Below are 24,475 nucleotides of genomic sequence, written 5' to 3' on the forward strand. Positions count from 1 at the left end.
TCAGCATCAGCCCTTCCAATGAATATTCAAGGTTGATTTCCTTTAAGATTGACTGGTCTGATCTCCTTGTTGTCCAAAGGACTCTCAAGAGTCTTCTCCAGCACCACAGTTTGAAAGCATCTATTCTTTTGGCCTGTGGTATTGTTTAAATCTGTTTCATTATTGATTCTCTGGATGATCAGTCTGTTGTTGAGAGTGGGACTTTACAGTTCCCAACTATTATTGTACTGATATTTATTTCTTCTTTTAGTTGTTAATATAGGCTTTGCAGATTTAGATGCTGTCAGGGGCATAAATATTTACCATTGTTAAGCCTTCTCAATAAGTTGACCCCTTTACCGTTATATAATGCCCTTCTTTTTCTCCTGTGACAACTTTTAATTTCTAATGTTTTAAAAAACTTGATTTCCTGCAATTAAAGATTTCCTGAGAATGCCAAGATATTTATATATTTGAAACTTGAAGAGTGTCTCACTAAGTGTTTCTGCTACCCATGAAGGTTTACAAAGAAGATCTACCTCAGCTAAAGCAACAAAGTAAAGAGAAAAACCATGCAGTGCCCTTCCTCAAACGAGAAAAGGCTCCTGAGGACAGCCTGAAACTCCAGTTCATACATGGGTAGGTGACATGGCACCAGCCTTATCACCTTGTCGCCCTTTTCAGCGCTGCCCCACTTCAGGCTGGCTTTCCTCTCCACCTTGCACTTACTTGTGCTTAATATTTTAACCGTGACTCTGTCCAGTTTTCTCAGTGTTCTGAGTCCACCTCAGTGAGGGTGTCTAGATTTTTCATGCTTCATGTCTTTTCGTGATGCATGTGTTACTGTCACTCCTTGGTATTTCATTTCATTCTCTCCATCTCTGCTTCCTCATTCCATAACTCCTGCTCTATTCAGCTGGCTTTCCCAGGACAACCTTTCTTTGAAACACTTCTGGTCATATATGTCCTAAATAATTTTGAATTTTGAAAATCATGTGCAACCTTCCACATTTTAAGTTGACATCGAAGATTTTTCAACCTAAGCTTAAATGCTTGTAAAGAGCATAATAGCTACTGTTTTATAAATACTCAGATTATTTATTTAAATAGCTCCAATGGAACCTAAATGCCATAGACATTTGATTTCCATCATCATCAGTTTAAAAAATACATGAACCCATATTTCTGTTCTACTTCTCCCACAGAATTTTACCCTAACATATTATTTTTATGCTGGTAAGTCTTTTATTGATCACCCTGTCTTAACTTCAACAAGGAAAAAACATAATTATCAGTTCAAATTAAATTTAATTCCCTGTGATCATAACTTTCTAACTCTGTGCTCTCCAATACAGTATCTACTTGTAGGCAATGAACACTTGAAATGTGACTGCTCTGAATTAAAATGTGCTGTATATAGAAAATGCACACCAGATTTTGAAGACTTAATGTAAAAAAACCATACACATCATTAAAATGTTTTGTATTGATTACAGGTGGACATGATAATATTTTAGACATTGGGTTAAATATTCTTAGGATAAATTTCATCTGTTACTTTTCACTTTCTAATGTGACAATTATAACTTTTTAAATTACCTATATGATTTACATAATATTTCTATTGGACAGTGCTGCTCTTAGCACTAACACATTTTTTTCTGGATTTAATTATTATTATAACTATTAATATTAATAATAAATAGCTGGCTAAATCAACATAAAGATAGTATAAATTCTGATAAATAGTTATTAAACATAAAAAATTTTATTGGAAAGACTATTAAGATAGAATTTTTTCAATGAGTTCAGATATACCTGCATATATATTTCTTATTGCTAGATGGTAATAGAGTTTAGCATTTTATCTATTCCAATTTTGCACTTTTTATTTTTATTAGTTGGAGGCTAATTACTTTACAATATTGTAGTGGTCTTTGCCATACATTGATATGAATCAGCCATGGATTTACATGTGTTCCCCATCCTGAGCCCCCCTCCCACCTCCCTCCCCATCCCATCCCTCTGGGTCATCCCAGTGCACCAGCCCCGAGCACTTGTCTCATGCATCCAACCTGGACTGGCGATCTGTTTCACACTTGATAATATATATGTTTCAACACTGTTCTCTCAGATCATCCCACCCTCGCCTTCTCCCACAGAGTCCAAAAGTCTGTTCTAAACATCTGTGTCTCTTTTTCTGTCTTGCATATAGGGTTATTGTTACCATCTTTCTAAATTCCATATTTATGTGTTAGTATACTGTATTGGTGTTTATCTTTCTGGCTTACTTCACTCTGTATAATGAGCTCCAGTTTTATCCATCTCATTAGAACTGATTCAAATGTATTCTTTTTAATGGCTGGGTAATATTCCATTGTGTATATGTACCACAGCTTTCTTATCCATTCGTCTGCTGATGGGCATCTAGGTTGCTTCCATGTCCTGGCAATTATAAGCAGTGCTGTGATGAACACTTGGGTGCACATGTCTCTTTCAGATCTGGTTTCCTTGGTGTGTATCCCCAGGAGTGGGATTGCTGGGTCATATGGCAGTTCTATTTCCAGTTTTTTAAGGAATCTCCACACTGTTCTCCATAGTGGCTGTACTAGTTTGCATTCCCACCAACAGTGTAAGAGGGTTCCCTTTTCTCCACACCCTCTCCAGCATTTATTGCTTGTAGACTTTTGGATAGCAGCCATCCTGCATATATCTTTCTTACTGCTAGATGGTAATACAGTTTAGCATTTTATCTATTCCAATTTTGCACTTTTTAATGTAAGGACTAAGAAAACTTACATCTACTTACGTAAGTAGATGAGAATAGAGGTAGTTTTATCACAGCGATGGTAATCAATTCTTTAAATTCCTCTTGAGTCACAGGCCAAAAATATAGATTGTGATTTTGATGTATCACACAAAAATGTAACTTAATGATCCATCAGCTGACAATTCAGTTAAATCACTCTTCAATTTTGTTAAAAGCAAAAAATTGTTTTGGTGTCCCTGGAAGGTTCGCCATTCGAAGGTAGCACACCATAGTAAGATTCCAGATGAATGAGAGGATTGACATCCTAAACTGGGAGGAAGGCAGTCAGGAAACGGGAAGTGGGAAAGGAAAACCTACCCCTCATCAGAGGTGTGTTCTCAGACTGGTCAGTTTTAAGAGAAAGCACGTATAGTAGCTGAGGATCTGGAAGTAAATTCTATTAAAATTACCAGTGTCCATTTGCCCCTTTGAAAGTCATCACTTGCCTTCAGAGATCCTCATTCCCTCATTGAAGATCACGGTCACAGGCAACTGTGGAGACACCCAGGTTCTACTTGTCCATGTCCATGTTAGCATGTCAACTTTATCGTCTCACAACTTCTGCTCTGTACATTCACTGCTTATTCAACTTCTGTGCGTTTCTTGGACCTGTGCTTCAGTTACAGAGGCTACGATTGTAGAAACAATCTGTTCTACACACAAGCTGGAGAAGTGGTCTATCACATTGCTGCAGTTGCTGTCGTGTACAATAGGCAGCAACACTCGCAGAGACTGTACCTGGGACACGACGATGACATTCTGAGCCTGACCATTCATCCAGTGAAGGACTACGTGGCCACTGGGCAGGTATATATCTCCCCTGTAAGATGCAGATTTAGCTGAAGAGAGAGGATTTAATTTTGAACTCAATTTACATATAAGAAACACTTGGTGGAAATAAACCTGAGGTAGGAATTTGAAGGTGTAGTGAATGCTGGATCATTTCATAATGCTGGGAAAAATCAATCAATACATATTGGGGTTCGATCCCTGGGTTGGGAAGGTCCCCTGGAGAAGGACATGGCAACCCACACCAGTCTTCTTGCCTAGAGAACCCCATGGACAGAGGAGCCTGGCAGGCTATTGCCCATAGCGTTGCAAAGAGTCCGACATGGCTGAAGCGACTTAGCACAGGAAGTTGAAGGTGCAGTGAGTACAGGATCATTTCATGGTGGTGGGAAAACCAACCAATACGTACCAGAACTTTTGGGAAGGCTTTGAGGGATTCTTATTCTGACATGATGAAATCTGTGAACAGGATTAGGTGAAACTAAAATAATGTAAGTTCCATGAAGTCTTACTATATTTACCTCCTTACTCAGAACTCAGTATAAAAAAAAAAAAAAAGAACTCAGTATATCCTAGGTACTCAAAACTGTTTACTGAATAAACCATATTTTAATACCAGTGTAACATCTAGTGTATAGTTATTGTTATAGAACTTAAAGTTGTATTAATTTGGGCCCATTCATTATTGTATATTTTAGCCTTCAAAAAACTAAATTTTATCTGAACCATCTTGGAATGCCTAAACTTTGGATTGAGTCTATAATTGAAAAGCTGCTCAAAACAGAGCTCTGTGTTCAATTCAGCAAACAAAGAATCTGTTAAATTCACATCTTGCTGGTAAAGCAATAGTATTGTTGATGGTATTTTCAGTATTGTGCTCTTTTCTACCAATGTTTAAATTGCATTTTTATTTGGTTTTATCATGAGCTTTTAACTGTAGGAAATACTTCACCTGATCCTCAACATCAGAGTGGCAAATTCCAAGAAAAACTACTGGTATGAAGAGACCTGGGTTTGATTTCTGGGTTGGGAAGATCTCCTGGAGAAGGATGGCTACCCACTCCAGTATTCTGACCTGGAGAATTCCATGGACTGTATAGTCCATGGGGTTGCAAAGAGTCAGAGACAACTGACTGACGTTCACTTTCCCTTTCACTTTCATGAGGGTCAAAGATTAACATGAGACAACAAACTATTTCTGAGACTTGATAGGAGGTAGAAGTCTTCGAAAAGGGTTTATAGCCTGATTTTCATAGCCTTGGATGAAACTGAGGTATGTAGAGAGTCAGCCCCCAGAAATGTGCATTTGGTGGGGAAAGAGTTCATAGCTCTTATATTATTTGTCAAAGGATTACAATCCTCCAGAAGGAAAGAGCCATTAATTTAAACATGATTTGCTTCTCTTCCAACTGTAAATTAGATCATCTATTCTGTCTTAGCTGACATTAAATTTTATAAGTAATTGATCACTGCTTTGCCTTTTCACTCTTTCCTGCTCCCTCCCCCTTTTTTGTCTTTCTTAGAAACAGATGATGCTTGATTCATGGGTGTTTAACATCCTTCCTTTGAAAGAAAAACCAGAGACTGGTTCTTGACCTAAACCCCTGAGGATCCACCACACTTTACACTGTAATTGGTGGGAAGCAGACCAGTAGGCCAGTACCCTCTCCTGGGGTAATTGGGCCTCCACAGGCCAGTGTGAGAGTTCGGTGGACTCTGCTGAGTTACATGCATGGCTTCATGTCCCATTTTTCCTTTTAGAGTCATCATACCCAACAAGGACTTTTTCCCCCTCTGTGTATTATAAGTGTGGCGGCTTCCCTTGTAGCTCAGTCGGTAAAGAATCTGCCTGTAATGCAGGAGACTCAGGTTCGATTCCTGGGTTGGAAAGATCCCCTGGAGAAGGAAATGGCAACCCACTCCAGTATTCTTGCCTGGAGAATCCCATGGACAGAGGAACCTGGAGGGCTATAGTCCATGGGGTCGCAAGAATCGGACACAACTTAGCGACTAAACCACCACCACCATTATAAGTGAGGAAAACCAATTTAGTGGTATAGTTTTATCTGTTGTTGGGAATTGGTGTGATAGAAGCTTGTGTCCCCTTGAGAGGAAGCCACCTAATAATAAAGTTAAGCCTTGAAACTTTCACTTCCCAAGGGTAGAAGTAGGGCCAGGCCTCCTTGAGGTGGGTAAATAATTGAGGCAAGTAAAAGCACTCTTAGGATAGACAGTGTCATGAAAACGAACAGTTGAATTTTTTGATCAAGGAGTGGAATCGTGTATAGAGTTGAGAAGGTGGGAAGGGAAGGATGGAACTAACTGACAGAACAAAGCCCAGAAGACTAGAATCTTAAATATCCATTAACTGGGAGCCATACACCAGGTCAGGCTCTACTGGGATCCATCAAGACATTTAGACTCTTGGTTCCTCAGCTTCCTCTTCTGGAAAGCAGTGGAGTCGGACCAGGATATGTCCCAGGGTCTTCCTACTCTCCACGTATGTGGGGTTTGATTTCTGAGCGGCACTTGACTCTAAGGAACAAAATCACTTTTTTTATGATTTATAAGTTGTTAATAACACTCATCCTTTTATTTAAGGTTGGAAGAGATGCAGCTATTCATGTCTGGGACACGCAGACTCTAAAATGTTTGTCACTGTTGAAAGGACAGCATCAGAGAGGAGTGTGTGCCCTTGATTTCTCAGGTAAGCACCAGTTTGCCGCCAGAGTCACTGACAGATGGTCCCACATTTACTTTGGGTTTTTTGGGTTTTTTTAACCCTTTTATTTGGTTTAGTCCTGCTTGTAAGGAGGTGAGCCCTTTGTGTGTCAGCTGCCCAGTCTTAGATTGAAAATCGGATATGTGAGTACCTCACTAAAAACATGGCCTTTAGACTGCACCTCCTTTCCTCCTCTTCATTTCCTCTCTCCTAAGTCATTACCCAGAGCTCACACTGCGTTCTGCATTTGCTTGAGAGATTTGAAATCCAGAGCAGCTGTTGCCATTGAAAGCCGTCATTGCAAATGTCTGGCAGTGACTCAGAGCATCAATTTCATCTCTTTAAATAAATGGAAAGACAGCACTTGTGATTTAAAATATAAAGGACTAGAGGGAGGGCTGCAAATTCTCTGCAAAAGGCCACTTTACAACACTGGTGTTTTGAAAGTCAGATTTCATATTGAAAAAATAGAACTGATGTTTCTATCTCTTTAATTTAAAATTTGAACACAGTGATGTTAATATACTAACTGATGAATATAATTTTCTTCAGAGTAAGGCCATTTCTTTATGCTGGAGTTGAAAAATGAGGGTTAAAACACAAAAGGTGTTTTTACCTAGAAATTTTTAATAATCCCAATTGTAGATATTAGATCTGTAGGAAAAATTTCTAACTTTCTACAGAAAACCGTTCCTGTAATTTCTTTTTTTCTAAATTCCACTCAAATATGTGCAATATGTATAATATTGGTTGTTAAATTCCATTTTACAACTCCAATCTCTGTCTTATATGCCTCCCTCTCTACTTTCCTCCCTCAAGCTGAACTTCCTCCCATCTGTGCCATGGTGGCTATGCTGATCTCTCATCCCATCCTCACTTCCTCCAGACCATCCTGCCCCCTTCTGGAATCCTGAGGAAGTGCAGTTACATGTCTGCTCCATGGACTCTACTTGGCTGACTGACTCTAGGCTGAGCCCTTACTGAACATTCATGGCCTTCTAGGATCTGGCCTTGGTCTTCCCTTGCAGTGTTTTCACCCACCAACCCAATCATGCTCCATTCCATCTACCTATCTGGAGAGCCTAAATGTACTCCTGCCCTTCTTTTTGCCTGTGTTCCTTTGCTTGTGCTATTCTCATGTGTCTTATGTTTAAGTTTAACCATCCTTTAAGACCAAGCTGAAAGGTTTATACTCCAGCCTTCCAGGGAGAAATGCCCTGTCCCTCTGCATTGCTTAACCCATTTGTTGTTATTGCTCTTAGCGTACCTGTTAGAGTCCATGGGGGTACTGTAGTTATTTGTGTTAGCATCTCCTATGGCCCTCTCAGAATGTAAACTACTCTTCTAGCCCATCTCTCTGTTCCGCACTGAGCATGTTATAGTGTTGTGTACACAGGGGCTATTCCAAAAATGTGAATGAATGAAGTTTTGCTTAATGAGCTCTGTCTTGCCTTTCACTACTGCTACTAGAACTTACATGTAAACCATCTTTGGATGAAAATTATCTTTATTCTCTGACCAATCACACAATACAGGTTTGTGTGGATGTCATATGCACTTTCTCATATGCTCTAAACTACTATACAAGTAGTTACCCAGGCCCCTCAGATCGTTGCCCGGGATAGTGAAACCAGATACTCTTAAGAAGAGGCTGAGAAGTGGATTCTGTCACTGCTTCTAATTCTATTTTAGGCAAATTAAGAAATGCTCAGATAAATATTTTCTGCATAAAAAGATATTTCTGTTTCAACAATACACTCTCTATTCACCAGATAACAGTCACTAGGGAAGAGCCCATTTATGCAGCAAATGTGTTATTTTTGATTGTGAAAAGTCACATTGTTTTGTCTCAGAATTTAAATACCATGTTAATTTTATAAATGGTGCCCAAAAAGCTAGGTGATAGTTTGAGAAAGCACTACAAATAAGGACTATTGAGGAAGTGGGGAAGTATCTATTGTGTTTGATCCATCACCGTGTATGGTTCCATGAAGATGAACTGTGGTTGGTTGATCTTGGTGGTTTCTATGGCCCTTCTGAAGGTGTGAGCTGAGCCTCTTCAGTTTAATTTATATTCATAGTCATACCTTGTGTTATAATGATACAGCTTTAGTCTTAAACAGATACCTGCACAGCTTTACAGGCCAAGAATGAAGATCCGGAGAGTCTGATGGTATGGCTGAGATCCAGAGCAGGGACCCAGGGCTCCTGGCTCTCGGTTCTGTAAAAAAGTCACCAGGCCTGGGGCCACTGGGAGGCAGGAGCTGTGCCATCACTCTCCCGGCTCATCCTCCTGCCCTTTCCTGCCCCTGCCCTCCACCAGGGCTGGCATGAACTTTTAGCACGAGAGTCACTCAGCGTGATCCCTTACTTCCTCACTCCCTCGCTCTAACCAATGATCAGAGCTCCAGCCACCCCCAGCCCCTTTCTCCAGTGTAAATGTGTCATGAGCATGGTAGTGCATAGAGGCTGCCACATGGGACAACCCCTCACCTCTGGTGAAAAGAGACCCCAGTGCTAGAACAGCCTTGAACCAAACACTTTTGTGAACTGCAGCAGGAGCAACTATACCTTTCCTTTTGGATACTTACAGGAAACTGAGGAGTTTAAGTCAATATGATGAGAGAGATGTTTTACATTTCCCAGTTTAACCATGTAAACAGGGCACCCACATTGGATATTATCTAGCCAGGGTCCTATCTGTGTGCCTCAGTGTACCCCCACACCCACCTATCTCTTATAAGTTGGCTCATTTGGGGGGTTGTTGTGGATGTTTCTATCATCTACTGATGATAGAAAGAAATTCTCATGGAAATACAAAGTAGGCACATTCTATGACAACTAGACAACAGATAAGCAGTTATACCTAGGAATCTGGATTAATCTATTCTTGCCCTCTTCCAAAGCAAACAAAAAGTAGACATTTTTAATCAAAAACATTTCCAACAACACAACCCATACCTGTAAATTATGTCAACAAGAAGGAATGAATTTATATTGTGTCACTTAATTGAGCAACTCTTTAACCTTGTGGATTTATTATTGCTATCTAGGGAAAATGGAGGTCTTTGTTTTGGTGCTTGCAGTCAGGAAAGTGCTTCCACATGAAGGGAAAATCAATTAGAAATAGAAAAGTTCAGCCACATACATATTTTCTACCCTAAATATCATCCTCATATTTTTAAAAACCTTCATTGCATAATAGTGATTTCCACAAGGGCACATCTGAAATTGCTTGATTTCATTGTGCTTCAGTTCCAAAAACCTATGCATTTTTTATGAGTCCTGAATATAGGACCAACTTGTAATTGCCTGAATAAAATATTTCTCTTTCTAATTTGCCCTTTACTGTTGACACTAAGTGCCTTAGAATTATTTCTGGACTATGTCACAAAATATCCATAATTAATACATACTGTGACTAGAAAGAATTGAAAGGACATTTCCTAAACTCATAAAAATATGTTTGAAAGTCAGAAACTCCAACTAAATGGTCAAGGAACAATGGACTTTTCAAAGCTAAAGTTAAGCCACTGTGAGGGGAAATAAAAACTGGGAAGAAATCCGCTTCCCTGGTGGCTCAGACAGTAAAGAATCACCTGCAATGTGGGAGACCTGGGTTCTATCCCTGGACTGGGAAGATTCCCTGGAGGAGGGCATCATAACCCACTCCAGTATTCTTGCCTGGAGAATCCCCATGGACAGAGGAGCCTGCGGGCTACTGTCAATGGGGTCGCAAAGAGTCGGATACGACTGAGCGACTAAGCACAGCACAGTTATGTTTCAAAACTGTGTGATCTGTAGAAATCCCCCACACTTGCAGAATTCAAGAAAAAGTCACCATCCTAAAAGAAAAGGCACCTCTGGATTTGTTTTGGGGCTTCATTGCTGCTGCTGCTGCTAAGTCACTTCAGTCATGTCCAACTCTGTGCGACCCCTTACATGGCAGCCCACCAGGCTCCCCCGTCCCTGGGATTCTCCAGGCAAGAATACTGGAGTGGGTTGCCATTTCCTTTTCTGGGGCTTCATTGCTGCTAGGTCACAAATTGGGATAGAAAAGTGGTATAACTGTGAAGACAAGCTGATGGGGCCTCATAGTTCTAATAAAAAGAAACAAAAAGCAAAAAAAAAAAAAAAAACTTTAAGGCCTTCTTCAAAAGATGTGAAAAACAAAAAAGGACTATCACTTGAAATGTGTGAATGTTTGCATTAAGGAAGACATCTAATATAGCTACCCAGGTTACAAAAGAAAACAAAATATAGGATTTACAAATGCAGAAAAGGGGGAGACACTGAATATCTGTGCAGTGTGTTTGATTTAAAATTTTATGTAACAGAACATTCCTTCCATACCATCCATGGACACATTCCATTTTTATCTCCCTCATCCTTCTAATGTCACCAGTATCATCAAAATTCATTGAAAAACATCTCGGTATGAGGATCATGTTGGAAATGTGATACAAGTACTATACGTCTTAAGAGCTTACAATCTAAAAAAGGGAATGAGAACTCGCCAATCAAAATAAAATCACCAAATACAGAGACATGCTAAAATAGAAACATAGCCAGGCCACACCAAGAGATACTAGGAAAAGTCATGTTGGTAGTTCTGAACAAGAAGTCGTCACCAGTCCCTTCTTCCAAATGCATGAAAAGAGACCAGGCACAATTTAAATCCTGGTAACATTTAAGCATAAGGACATATTCATTATGATTGAGAAGACACATGTGTTTATAATAGTCACTTCGTGGTGATTTAGGCCTTTAGCAAAGTGTTAATGTCTTCACCTAATACTATAGTCTAGGAGCTTGAAAGAGTTCATGTAACTTCCAAATCCTTGCCTCATACTTAGAAGCAGTAGAGGATTGGGGCGGATTTGGTTTGTTAAGCCAGGCTCTTCCTTTTTCTTACGTTCCTTTTTCCTCCAGAAAAGGAGCAGACTACTGTTCCTAAGTGGTTGGGGGATGGTCTCTGGATCAAGTAAGGTCACTGAGGGGTTGGACATGAGTTAACCAGCATTTGCAGAGGGTCACTAGTTATAGCAAATATGGATACAGAAGACCCAATTAAATTTGAATTTTAGACAAGCAATGCGTAATTTCTTCATATAAATATGTCTCATGCAATATAATATTCATGCAATATAATATTGCAAGGGACATACTCGTACTAAGAAATTATCCATTGCTTATATGAAATCCCAGTTTGACTAGGGCTCCTTTATATTTCCTGGCTACCCTAATTTGGCATCTACCCCAGGGCTATCTTTGAAAATACCAGTCGAAATCCTGAGTGGGCTATGTAAGAAGCAGTTTATCACGTACTCATTTCTTTACCCTGTTGATAATGGTTCCCTGTTGTCAGAGAAGACACCCTGCTAAACCGAGGCTTGGTAACTTGGCCACTGTCTCCAGCCTACTCCAAGCTGGGGAGGAGCTGCTGACCCGAGACGCTTCTTCTGTAAATCTAGCTCTGTGAGGAGGCAGCAAAGGAAAGACTTATTGACTATACCTTTTCTTTGGTCTTGAAATGAAAAAGCAAATTAACTATTTTGATTTTAAATTCAATTATCTCTTATACATATATTTTATTTGGCGAACAGACTGTCCAAATCATTGACAGTATTATAAATAATATTTAATACAAAGAGAAAAATGTTCATCATATAACAAGTGGAAAAAATAGTATGTTCACTATGATCCTGGTTTTGTTTTTTCAAAGCACATTTATATAGGGAAACTGATAAGATATGCATCAAATGTAGGCCTAGAAATTTGGAAAATTCTTAAATGTCTTTTGTATTTTCTCAATGTCCTACAGCAAGCATATTACATTTGAAACAGGGAAAGTACGAAGTTAAGACTTTTTAAATTATAAAGTCACTTTTTGAAGGAATTTTCCAAGTCAAATTTAGTTTCTATAATGCTCTTATCTTGGAGGGTTAAATAGAACCAGTTTTTTAGAGCTCAGAATAGACTGAGTCACAAAGTTAAATGACTCTTCCAGTAAATGTCATGAGCTTTATCTGACACAAAATAGACAAGGTTTTGGGGACTTAGGTGAGAAGCTCCCCCTAGCCCTGTGTCTGAGATTGGAGTGTTGGATCAGCAATTCAGTTCAGCATCCACTTATTATACGTTGAGAAGCTCCACTATTAGTACTTAGGCATTTCATTTAGTGAAGTCCTTTAGTGTATTCTTCTAAGGTCAATTTCTTGTTCCTCTTTACAGTATATAAAATGTTTTGGTTTTTCATTGAAGAAATGAGTCATTTGACATTTGTGTTGTTTTCATACAGCTGATGGAAAATGTCTGGTGTCGGTTGGTTTAGACGATTTTCACAGTATTGTGTTTTGGGACTGGAAAAAGGGAGAAAAGATAGCTACCACCAGGTAAGAAGCTGCCCGGGTCTTACAACATCCTGTCAATGATCACACTTCAGTAAATGTTAATAGTTTGCCTTTTCTGGTAAGATGTCATCTTCAAACTCGGATGAAATTCACATAGAAATCTTAACACCTAAGTGAAAACATATTGTAATATTTCGTGGTGACAAACCTGACTTAGAGGAATTGATGTTTGTTTCAGGGAATTGAAGAATTCTGAAATCTTTTCCAGAGAGTTATCCACCACTTTGCTTTTAGTAGTCTGTGCATTGTCTATATCAGAGCTTTTTACCAGCAGTAGAAAAGCCACTTTTCTCAGCCTTGTGCCTTGCCCCTTGTTTTCCAACTGTCTTAGCATCTGGTGAAGGAGCGTCAATGTCACTGGAGTCAGCAGCATTTGTCATGAAGCTGTGGCATGCAGGAAAGGGGGCCCATCATGTACATCTGCTACTCGCTTTCAAAGCAGGCAGATTGTTTCACTAATCTCCCTGTCTTATAAATAGACTTTCCAAGACCGACTGCTGTTTATAGACCACCTGTCCTCCCGCACCCCAGCCTCCCTCCCTGCTGAATCAGCCCTAAGTCTGAACATTGCTTTCCATTCCTGCTTGCTTTGGGCTTAGCTGTTTGCCTGGCCATGGTCAGAGGTCAAAATAGTTGGCAACTAAGGACGATTTGTTGTCCAAGACATATTATCAGTATATCTCTCTATTGGTTCTTCCCTGTATAAACCAACTTCCTTTTTATCTTGCACCATAAAATCATTTTAAGTTGTTGGCTTTGAACTCCAGTATTCACTTTTAAAATTGATGTTTCCCTCTACAATATTAAATAGACGGACAGTGGGGGTTTTCACAATTTGATTTAATAAATGAAGATCTATAAATTGCTGGAGATTCAGAGGAGGAGCAGATGGAGTCTTGAGGACTGCAGCTGACCATCTTAGGATAAAAAAGGGAGCTTTTTTAATGACTGCTATTGAGATGGAATTCTTGGCAGCAAATGGCAGCTCATAAATCTGCCTACCCAAGCGGTTTTTCTTTTCGTCTCTCTAGTATTCCTCATGGTTTTATCACTCCCTGCTGATATTCAGATTTAGCTTCTAATCAGAACTCTACTTTTCTCCTAGATTAATGCACTATATTTTACTTTAATATTTCTGCTAACTACTGTTTGTATTACAGTTCATTTCAGGTAAAGCACATGTCTACATTTCAAAAGCCACAGGAACTCAATTTCCCTACTAGAACACCCTCTGCAAATCTGATTGGCTTACTTGTTGTATGCCAGAAACAGTAATAAAAGTGGAAGAAAGAAATATTAATATTTTAGAAGTATATATTTGATATGTTTGCTAGTGTTACTACTATTTAATTACCACAAAGCAACTTATCGTTATGTTAATAATGCCATTTATTTTTGGAATTGCTCCCAAGCCATATGTCACATTCCCTGAAGAGGACACCTGCAGAATTACCCTCAGAGAACAATTTCACAGATGTAACATTCATCCAGTGCTCTTTCCAGGAAGGTGTGTCAAGGATTGTTAAAGTTCTTTGGTCGAATACTAGATTTTTAAGTAATAAATAATATTTATACAATGTTAAAACAATCATAGATATTTATGTAAATAAGTAACCAAACAAAAAAATTAAAATTCTACTTATGGCTTGAGGATTAGAGTGCTTAAAGATACAAACTTTAAACACAGGACCATGAAAGAAGTGACAAAGAAAAAGGAGTAATATTTCACTGACGGGACCTTATGGGACTCCTGGGAATCATTGTAGCTCCTCCAAGGGTCTCATTTGCTCTCAGAGGATGGCTAACTCAGTGATATCCTTCTCTCTGCTCTTCTGTGTCTCGGTCATTGCCACCATCACCTAGCCAGGCTCAACAGCAGACTTGCATCCCGCAGGTTGGGGGTTCTGGCAGGCGATATTCCACAGTAGTGCCCATGACCCAGGATGTGAGATTCCCCATGAGAGGAGGGGCATAGTTCATGGCTGAGACGGTATCACCTGTGGTGTCGCTGCTGCCTGAGGCTTACGTATGCCCCCCACCCTCAATAGCCACCCGTCAGTTGTGAGCGTGTTTAAGTGAACCTATGTTTTCATTTGCTCATAGAAATCAGAGACGTTCAGATATAGCCCATAAAGATCTTATTATATATCTTGATGAGACTCGAACCAATTTCCTTGCACAGTTTTTTGTTGATCTTTGCTAATTTTCATGAATGACTTCAGTCACCTCCATTACAAATGAATTGTTTAGTCTTTTTTTCCTTTTCAAGGTTGGTGTACAAGTAACCCATTGAACAACCTAGAGCAACCTCTTATGGGCAGTAATGAAATAGCCTGATACCAATGTCACTCGGGACAGAACAAAGAGACAATTGATCAGGCACTTCCATGTCCCTTTTTTTGGATTTCTGTCACACCAGTAACATGACCGGGGACAATGACTATTATTAACAAGCTTCATCTCAGAAGTTTGAACAGTGGAAACCTTAGGCAAAAGGTGCAAGTTATCATGGTGTATAACAAGAGTACTTCAACATTGAAAAGTACTTGTGTTACTAGAAAGCTTAGGGACAACATAGGGCAGTGTGGAGCAGGTAAATATACCTTCAGAGTATACACTTCTGTTTTAGCTCTGCTGCTTGATCTAGTTTAGGTCCCTACCCTTACATACAGTTAGTGAATGTGATTGAGTTTCCTGAATATGAAACTGACACCTTTCCTTTTTTAAAAATATGGATCTCTTTTTAAAATAACATTTATTAATTTTCTCCTGTTTTCAAAATAATACATAATTATAGAAAAGTTAGCACAGAAAATCTCCAAGGAGAAAATGATTCATAATTCTACTACCCAGACATAGCTATGGCTAACATTTTTAGCCTATATTCTTTGATATATATTCTGTGAGTATTTTTAAACTGTTTTATTCATATATGGAATATTATACATATTGCTCTGTAACTTGCTTTTTTTCCCCCCACTCACCAATATATCATCTCCCTTTCTTCTCATTGTTCCCTGGCTTATTCTTTGTTATTCTCTATTATAAGCTATTTTCAATCTTGGGCTGAGCCATAAATCAAATATTCAGTCTTCCAGTTGTGGGTTACCTTTGCACATGGCCCTATCTGGTAAATTACCTATGACACAGGCATAGGAACTTGCCCTATATTAGGGCAGCAGTACTGACTCTCCTACATTCTTATTCCATCAGTTGTAGGGTATGAAACTCTGTCTGTTTTGTTTTTCTTATACACACACACACACACAGAATTGTAGGCAGCTTCCCTACAAATTTAACACGTGTCTAAAGGAAAAAAATGACAAAGGTAATTCAGTGAGTTTTCTTTATTTAGGTGTTGACATTGACTAAACATTGACCTGCCATCATCAGTCAGTTTATAATTTTAGCCACAAAAGAAACAACACTGGGGTTTTTATGACATCAAGAAATTAGATGAAAACTAAAATGTGCAGATATACAGATGATACCACTTATATGGCAGAAAGTAAAGAGAAACTGAAGAGCCTTTTGATGAAAGTGAAAGTGGAGAGTAAAAAAGCTGTGTGGAGAGTAAAAAAAAACATTCAAAAAGCAAAGATCATGGCATCCAGTCTCATCACTTCATGGCAAATAGATGGGAAACAATGGAAACAGTGGCAGACTTTATTTTCTTGGGTTCCAAAATCACTGCAGATAGTGACTGCAGCCATGAAATTAAAAGACACTTGCTCCATGGAAGAAAAGCCATGACCAACCTAGACAGCATGTTAAAAAGCAGAGATATTAGTTTGCCCACAAAGGTCTATCTAGTCAAAGCTAAGGTTTTTCCAGTAGTCATGTATGGATGTGAGAGTTGGACTATAAAGAAAGCTGAGCGCCAAAGAATTGATGCTTTTGAACTGTGGTGTTGGAGGAGACTCTTGAGAGTCTCTTGGACTGCAAGAAGATCAAACCAGTCCATCCTAAAGGAAATCAGTCCTGAATATTCATTGGAAGGACTGATGTTGAAGCTGAAACTCTAATACTTTGGCCATCTGATGAGAAGAGCTGACTCACTGGAAAAGACCCTGATGCTGGGCAAGATTGAAGGCAGGAGGAGAAGGGGACAACAGAGGATGAGATGGTTGGATGGCATCACTGACTCAATGGACTTGAGTTTGAGCAAGCTCTGGGAGTTGATGATGGACAGGGAAGCCTGGCGTGCTGCAGTGCATGGGGTCACAAAGAGTTGGATATGACTGAGCGATTGAACTGAACTGAAAATGTGCTCTCCAAAAGATTTTTCCAACTGTCTAATTGTTTGCCATTGTATAGACACAAGCAAGCAAAGCAATGCTCTTTTCTATGTAGGGGATATAATTTGTGATATCTGTTCTCACTTTTCATTTCAGTTTTCTCTAGCATATTCTCTCTAAAGTTTATGTTAATAATTTATGTATTCTTTGTATAACTGTCTATTTAGATATTTTGTCCATTTTTAATTGGATTATTTGCCTTTTAATTATTGAGTTGTAATTTTTTCTAAAAATATATCCTGGATATCAGTCCCTTATCAATTATATGATTTGCAGATATTTTCTCCTAAGTTCAATTTTTCAGTCAAGAGCATGAGCACATCTAACCCCTACTTCATGTTTCACTCTATCAGAGGCAACATAATCAGCGGCATGCCAGAGGGTAGGGGCAGTGGGAGTAGTACTTGCCAGGTACAAGCAATAGTGCTTGTATTATCTGCAGGAATTTTTTTAAGAATAATAAAACCAACTAAAAGGAAGTCTGTTTTATTATCATTATTATTATTATTCTCCTGAGCCAGCAATTATAAACAACGACAGGGGTGGAATTCCTCTTTCTCAGGGCAGATCACCATTCCCGTCTACCCCATGGCACACCACTGCCCCCACATGTCTGATTCTCCAACTCTTAGTAATAGTCAGCTCTGTCGTGGTTTCTAGTCACATCATCCTCATCCTCCCATTAGAAAGCTTCCTGTCAATGTGTTATCTAATGGTTGTACCTCCATTTACAACTCTGGGCTAAATTGATTATTTAATTAAGGGTTGAAGATGATAATTGTCTAATTCTATTGTTCATCCTTCATACTAGCTAGAATTCTTCTATAAAGAAGAGTTTTCCCTCATGAACCACTTGGTTTCTCTGAAATACACTTCACACAGGAAGTAGTCCTTTAAATATTAGGGTTATTTGTCTGTTGTCTGTAGCTTACAGGTATTTCACCTAGTTTGTCATTTGTCTTTTGAGTTTGCTATGATGTTTTTCATCATGCAAAGGCTTTTATTTTTATGTGGTCAAATTTAGCAATATTGACTACTTCAAGATTTTGAGACTGATTAAGAAAAGTGTTCCCTGTCCCCAGGTTCAAAGGAAATCACTCATGATTTCTTCTAATCTGCCATGGCTCCATCGTTACATTTAGATCTCTATATCATTTGGAATTTATCCCAGTGTCTCTCTATTTCAAGACACAGATTCAATTTTATCCTTTCTCCTTAGAGCTATCAAGGTATTCCAAATACCATTTTTCTTTTCCCTTTTATATAGACTGTATTTCTTAAAGCAGGTTTAAGTTCATAGCAAAATTATACAGATAATAGAGTTCCCATATGTCCACTATTCCAGCCTCCTTCAAATCCCCACCTGGCACCAGAGTGGTACATTTGTTATAACAGATGAAGCTACATTGACACATCATTATCACCCAAAGTCCACAGTTTACATTAGGGTTCACTCTTGGTGTTGCACATTCTGTGAGTCTTGACAGTGTGTGATGACATATATCTACCATTATAGTATCATGGTAGAATAGTTTCACTTCCCTAAAAATCATTTGTGCTCTGGCTGTTCATCCCTTCCTCCTCTCTATCCTGGAAACCATTCATTTTTTAAACTGTCTCCATAGTTTTGCCTCTTCCAGAATATCAGTTAATTGGAATCATATAATATATAGCCTTTTAAGATTGGCTTCTTTCACTTAGTAGTATCCATTTAAAGTTCCCCCATGTCTCTTCAGAGAAGGCAATGGCGACCCATTGGGAGTACTGGAGTACTCTTGGAAAATCCCATGGACGGAGGAGCCTGGTAGGCTGCAGTCCATGGAGTCTCAGAGTCGGACACGACTGAAGGACTTCACTTTCACTTTTCACTTTCATGTATTGGAGGAGGAAATGGCAACCCACTCCAGTGTTCTTGCCTGGAGAATCCCAGGGGCAGAGGAGCCTTGTAGGCTGCTGTCTATGGGGGCGCACAGAGTTGGACATGACTGAAGTGACTTAGCAGCATGTCTCTTCATGGTTTGATAGCTCATTTCTTTTTAGAACTGAATAATACTCTGTTCTCTGAATGTGCCACAGTTTTTTTATCCATTCACCTGAAGAGCATCTTGGTTGCTTCCAAGTTCTGGCAATTATGTTTAAAGCTGCCATAAGCATCCATGTGCAGGTTTTTGGTGGACATAAATTTTCAACTCCTTTGGATAAATACTAAGGAACATGATTGCTGGATCTTATGGTAAGAATATGTTTAGTTTTGTAAGAAACTACCAAAATGTCTTCCAAAGTAACTGTACCATTTTGCATTCCCACCAACAATGATTGAGAATTCCTGTTACTCCACATCCTTGCCAGCATTTAGTAACATACACCATTTATTTTAAGTATTCATTTCACACCCCCTACATTGATTTGAGACCTGTCTTTAGTATGTGCTACATTTTAATATTCATTTGGGTCTCTTTCTAGATTTTCTATTTTACTATTGGCTTGTCAGTCGCTTGTATGCCAATACCACACTGTTTTAATCATGAAGGTTTCATAAGTTATTTTAATACCTAGGAGAGCTACTCTTCCCATTTAGCTTTTCTTTTTCAGAGTTTTCTTGGCCATACTGCTGTTTTATTCTTCCATAGGAACTTTAAAATCAGGGTGTCTAGCTCCAAATTAAAGACCAGACACACTTTTCTGAAAAGAGCAATAGAAAATGCTCTTATCTTTTGGAATCAAGTTGAATTCATAAACAAAGCTAGAATTAACATCTTTATGATTGAGTTTTCCAGCCCAAGAACATGGAATGTTTTTTCTATGTATATTACTGATATGGGGTGTTTTTTTCCTTGTTGTTATACTCATTTATATGTTAATGCACAGTTCTTATTAAATATATGCCTTGATATTTTTATTATTGTTTTAAATATAGTCCTTTCTTCCAATGTATTTTTCAGCTGGACAATGTAAATATATATTAAGGTTATTGACTCTGTATTTAGTTTTATATACTATAAATTTCCTAGATTACCTTATTTATAGTTGTTTTTACTTTATTTTCTTTTGGATTTTTTAGACGTGGAGTTATATCATTTGGAGAGAGAAATAGTTTTACCTCTCCCATTCTAGTTCCTGTGTCTGTAATTTTTTAGACCTTGTCTAAATGCACTGGATAACATGTTCAGTACAATGTCAATGGTAGTGGTGACAGTCTTGTTCCTGACTTTATTGGGAATAACATGAAGTAAGAATCTGACCTTCATCAGGAATAGCATTAAGTAAGAATCTGACTTTCAAGTTCACACATGCACAAGCACACCTTGGAGAAGCTACTGTTTGAGCACATTCTGTTTTTAAAGAAAAGATAGTGGCACATAACATTGAAGAGACACTCTGTGTGTAGTTGGTCTTGAATGAATCTGTGTTTCTCAGTGAGAGTTAAGAACTGCATGAAATTATAAAAGTCTAAGAGAAATTCTAAAGCATCCGTTAGTTTCTACTTTATTGAGAGTTATTTGGGTACTTTTTTAAGTCATAAATCATAAGTGACCATTAGATTTTTTGTGAAATACCTTTTTGGCATTGTTGAAAATGATAACATAACTTTTCTCACATATTAATATGATGGATTGTACTGTTTGATTCCTTAATAATGAGACACCCTTGAATTTGGTCATAGTGTACTCTTTCGTTAATGTGTTGTTGGAGTCTCTTTGCTAGTATTTTATTTAAGATTTTTGTATCTATAGTCATAAAGGTAATTAGTCATATTCTTTTTTATCAATAGCTTTTCTTTTAGTAATAAAAGTTAGGTCCAGTATATCAGAGAAGACCAGCACATAGTCCATTAAGAGCAATAAATCCTTAAATTTAATGTGATTACTTTATACTCAGAAACAGAAATCTCCCAGGCACAGTGTAATGCCAGTTTACAGCGCAGCCTACAGTCAGTCCTCATTTCTATATTTGTCCTTCTGCCTCTTGGGTTGTAAGCTTAGATTTCTGAATGCATAGCATCCTTGAGTGCCTTAACTTAATATATGACATCCTTTGTCTCTCTGTGAATGTAAGCCAGGGTCTTCAGTTTCTCATAAATACATTTCTAGTTGAAACTCTGTTTAACACAAAGTTATGCCTTCCACAGCAAGAATATGACATCTGAAGTTTCTCATTAATACCCTTTTACAGTATCTTCTACAAGATCTTTGTATGCTAAGGATTACATTCTATAGTGGCGGCATCAATTTTATATTATGGAGACATTCTGATCCATTTTAGATGTTCCATTAATTTGTTTAAAGCATAATTAGTAGACTCTAGCAGCAATGTTAGAGTAAGAAGGGCTCAAATATGCAAAGAAAAGCCAAAGCTCATTATTTTAATGCACACCCCCCATGCGTATCTTAAATCATCTTCTATCAGTAATTTACTTGTCCTGTTAGATGTGCTTAATCAAAGTGAAACCAAATGCATGCTCTAAATAAAACTCTCTAGAAGTGCTTTCATCAAGACTAGGGTTTTTCCCCTGTTTGTCTCTTACAGAGGACATAAAGATAAGATATTTGTGGTCAAGTGTAATCCACACCATGTTGACAAGCTGGTAACAGTTGGGATCAAGCACATCAGATTCTGGCAACAAGCAGGTATTGTTTGGGTTTATCACTTCTGTGGTTGAAAGTTTTACTGTAGCTGGGGAAAAAAAAAACAAAACCAAAAAACCCACCACCACTACCTAGCCTCTCTCTGCAATCTAAAATTAAAATATGCCTAAAAGATGTTTGCTCCCAAACAACGTCTGAGCTGTGAAGCTTAGAACACTCTGTGTGATGCTATGCATATTCATCAGTGTCTAGAGAGTTTTGGAAACGTTGTGCTCTGAAAGTACTTATTTTTATATTCCATCATTGTTCTGAAAGCAGTGATTATGTTGGACTACTGAGCAGGAAATAATCACTTTAGTTGGGTGGACAAAAATTTTTAGGATTTTGAGGGTTCTCTTTTATTTTATCACCACATTTAGCACATGAATTAACCCCGACACACACACTACACTGTACACTACACACAGTAAGTGGTCAAAATAAATACTTGTGGTTTATAATACTGATAATAGGAATGAGTAAATAATAGGACAAAACATGGAAGAGTATCTTATTCTTCTAATAAGTCAGGCCTTTTTATTAGGATTGTTTCTGAATTCTTAGTATTAGCTCTGGTATCAAGCCCAATCTTTTACTGGACAAAACATAAATAGTCTACTGCTTCAGTGCTTTCTGCTTTTGAAGAAAAGGTCATGGCACCCACCATGTCTGGAGAGACAACCTGCATACAGTTGTCTGGGATGAGTTTAGGTTTCTCAGTGCTAGTCAGAAAGTTCAGGGAAATGTGAATATATAAGGAACAAACCTGATGTTCTTCTCCTACACAGAGATTCAGTTTTCTCACCTTGAAGTTGCCATAATAAAAATCGAGGCAAAAGATACACAAAACATGTTTACATTTTACCTTACAGCTGCTGCTGTGTTCATTCTTTGGTCAGCATTCAGGAAGACTTGCCTGGCTTCCTGGGACACTTAGTCACTCCTCCCTCTGGCTGGCACAAACCTTGCACTGAGCCTTGCTTACTTAGAGGATTATATCACATTCTCTCCCCAGCCAGACCTTGAGTTCCTTGAAGGCAGGAACTGTTTCCTTTCACCTTTATAACCCAATGTCAACCACTATCCCTGCCACAAAGTAGGGATTCAGCAAGCACTGAATTAATGTGTGGAGAAAACCGTTTATGATGTTTTTGTTATGATGTTTTCTGCCATTTTTATACACCTTTATGTAGACACATGGGACTTCCCAGGTGGCCCAGTGGTAAAGAATCCACCTGTGATGTAGGAGACAGGGGTTTGATCCCCAAGTCAGGATGATACCCTGGAGAAGGAAATGACAACCCCTTCCAGTATTCTTGCCTGAGAATTCCCATGGACAGTAGAGCCTGATGGACTATAGTCCATGGGGTCGCAAGAGAGTCAGACATGACTTAGCGACTAAACAAAGCAATGTAGACACACTGGATGGATTTTTCACTGAAGATAGTCATTCTAAATGCTCATAGAAGATGTCAGTTTTTCAAAAACTATTAAGTACTCTTGGTCCACTCCAGGTGGGGGCTTCACCTCTAAGAGAGGAATTTTTGGAAGTGTTGGAAAATTGGAAACAATGATGTGTGTTTCTTATGGGCGAATGGAAGATCTGGTGTTCTCTGGAGCAGCTACTGGAGATATTTTTATTTGGAAAGATATTCTTCTACTGAAGACAGTGAAAGCTCATGACGGGCCTGTGTTTGCTATGTATGCATTGGATAAGGTATGGTCTATTTTCCTCATTAGCTTTCTAGAACTTTAAATTAGGCTTAGCAAGGTCCACACCAAGAGGATGCCTGTGTGTAAAAACAGTGCTCTCTGTATTAGGATGTAGTTGTCACGGATGGAGGTGAAGCACAAGTGGTCTTTAAATTTCTCTTCCATTTATAATTATTTCTTTATGTGCAATTTGTCTAGTCTTTTTTCATACTTATTCCTCCTGGCTGTCACTCCTAAGAACTCCTTAAGAAGTGCTGAGATAAATGTAGGCACACAGTAGCAAGAGTCCGAGAAATATTTCCATGCAGTCTTCCTCTCCAGTGGCATAATGAGCAGAGATCTGGAAGTGCATAATAGCTGGGTTATTGTCCCTCCCATCAATTTGACCTGAAGTTATATTGATAACCAGCTTGTTCCTGTGTAGACAGGCTCAGCTTTAATAAGCGTGTCAGAGTCCTGGCTGTGTTAGTCAGGATCGTCCAGAGAAACAGAACCAATAGGAGATATACATATACAAAAAGGAGGTTTATTATAAGGAATTGGTTCATGTGGTTTTGGAGGCTGAGAAGTCTCACTAAGCCATCTGCAAACTGGAGACCCAGAAAAGCTGATGGTGTAATTGAGTTCAAGTCCAAGGGCCTGAGGACCAGAGAAGCCAATGGCGTAGATCCTAATCTGCTGGGAAAAGATAAGATGTCCCAGCTTAATCAACCAGAATAAAAGGAGGGCAGTTTTGTCCTTCCTCTACCTCTTGTTTTACTCAGGTTCTCAAAGGATTAGATGATGTCCACACACACTGGGTAGGGCAGCTTAATGAGTCTACCAATTCAAACACTGATCTCATCCAGTAACACCATCTCAGACACACACAGGAGTCGTATTTAATCCGAGTACCCTGCGGCCAGTCAGTTGACACACAGTTAACCCTCACACCAGCTGTATTTCTCTTCAGGCTTGTCTTTGTCCTGATCAGTCCAGCTAACCTCCTGCCTTGCAGTGTTGTTGTTCTTTCTAAATAAAGATCACACTGGGGACTTCCCTGGCAGTACAATGTTTAGGTTCCACTGCAGAGGGCATGGGTACCATCTCTAGTCAGGGCACTAAGATCCCATATGTTCAAGGTATGG

General features: G+C 38.8%; 1 protein-coding gene across 2 annotated transcripts in view; it reads left to right on the forward strand.

Moving 5' to 3' along the window:
- EML6 (EMAP like 6) overlaps nt 1–24,475 on the forward strand; it is a 277,140-nt gene that overhangs the window by 181,611 nt on the left and 71,054 nt on the right. For both annotated transcript variants that reach the window (XM_043468569.1, XM_043468567.1), the window contains exons 14-19: nt 500–618; nt 3,409–3,595; nt 6,179–6,284; nt 12,601–12,694; nt 21,538–21,638; nt 23,150–23,352. In XM_043468569.1, the coding sequence (XP_043324504.1) occupies nt 500–618; nt 3,409–3,595; nt 6,179–6,284; nt 12,601–12,694; nt 21,538–21,638; nt 23,150–23,352 (810 nt within the window). The remainder of the gene's footprint in view (nt 1–499; nt 619–3,408; nt 3,596–6,178; nt 6,285–12,600; nt 12,695–21,537; nt 21,639–23,149; nt 23,353–24,475) is intronic.

Source organism: Cervus canadensis, chromosome 5 (genome assembly GCF_019320065.1).
Source record: "Cervus canadensis isolate Bull #8, Minnesota chromosome 5, ASM1932006v1, whole genome shotgun sequence".
Taxonomy (NCBI): Eukaryota; Metazoa; Chordata; class Mammalia; order Artiodactyla; family Cervidae; genus Cervus; species Cervus canadensis.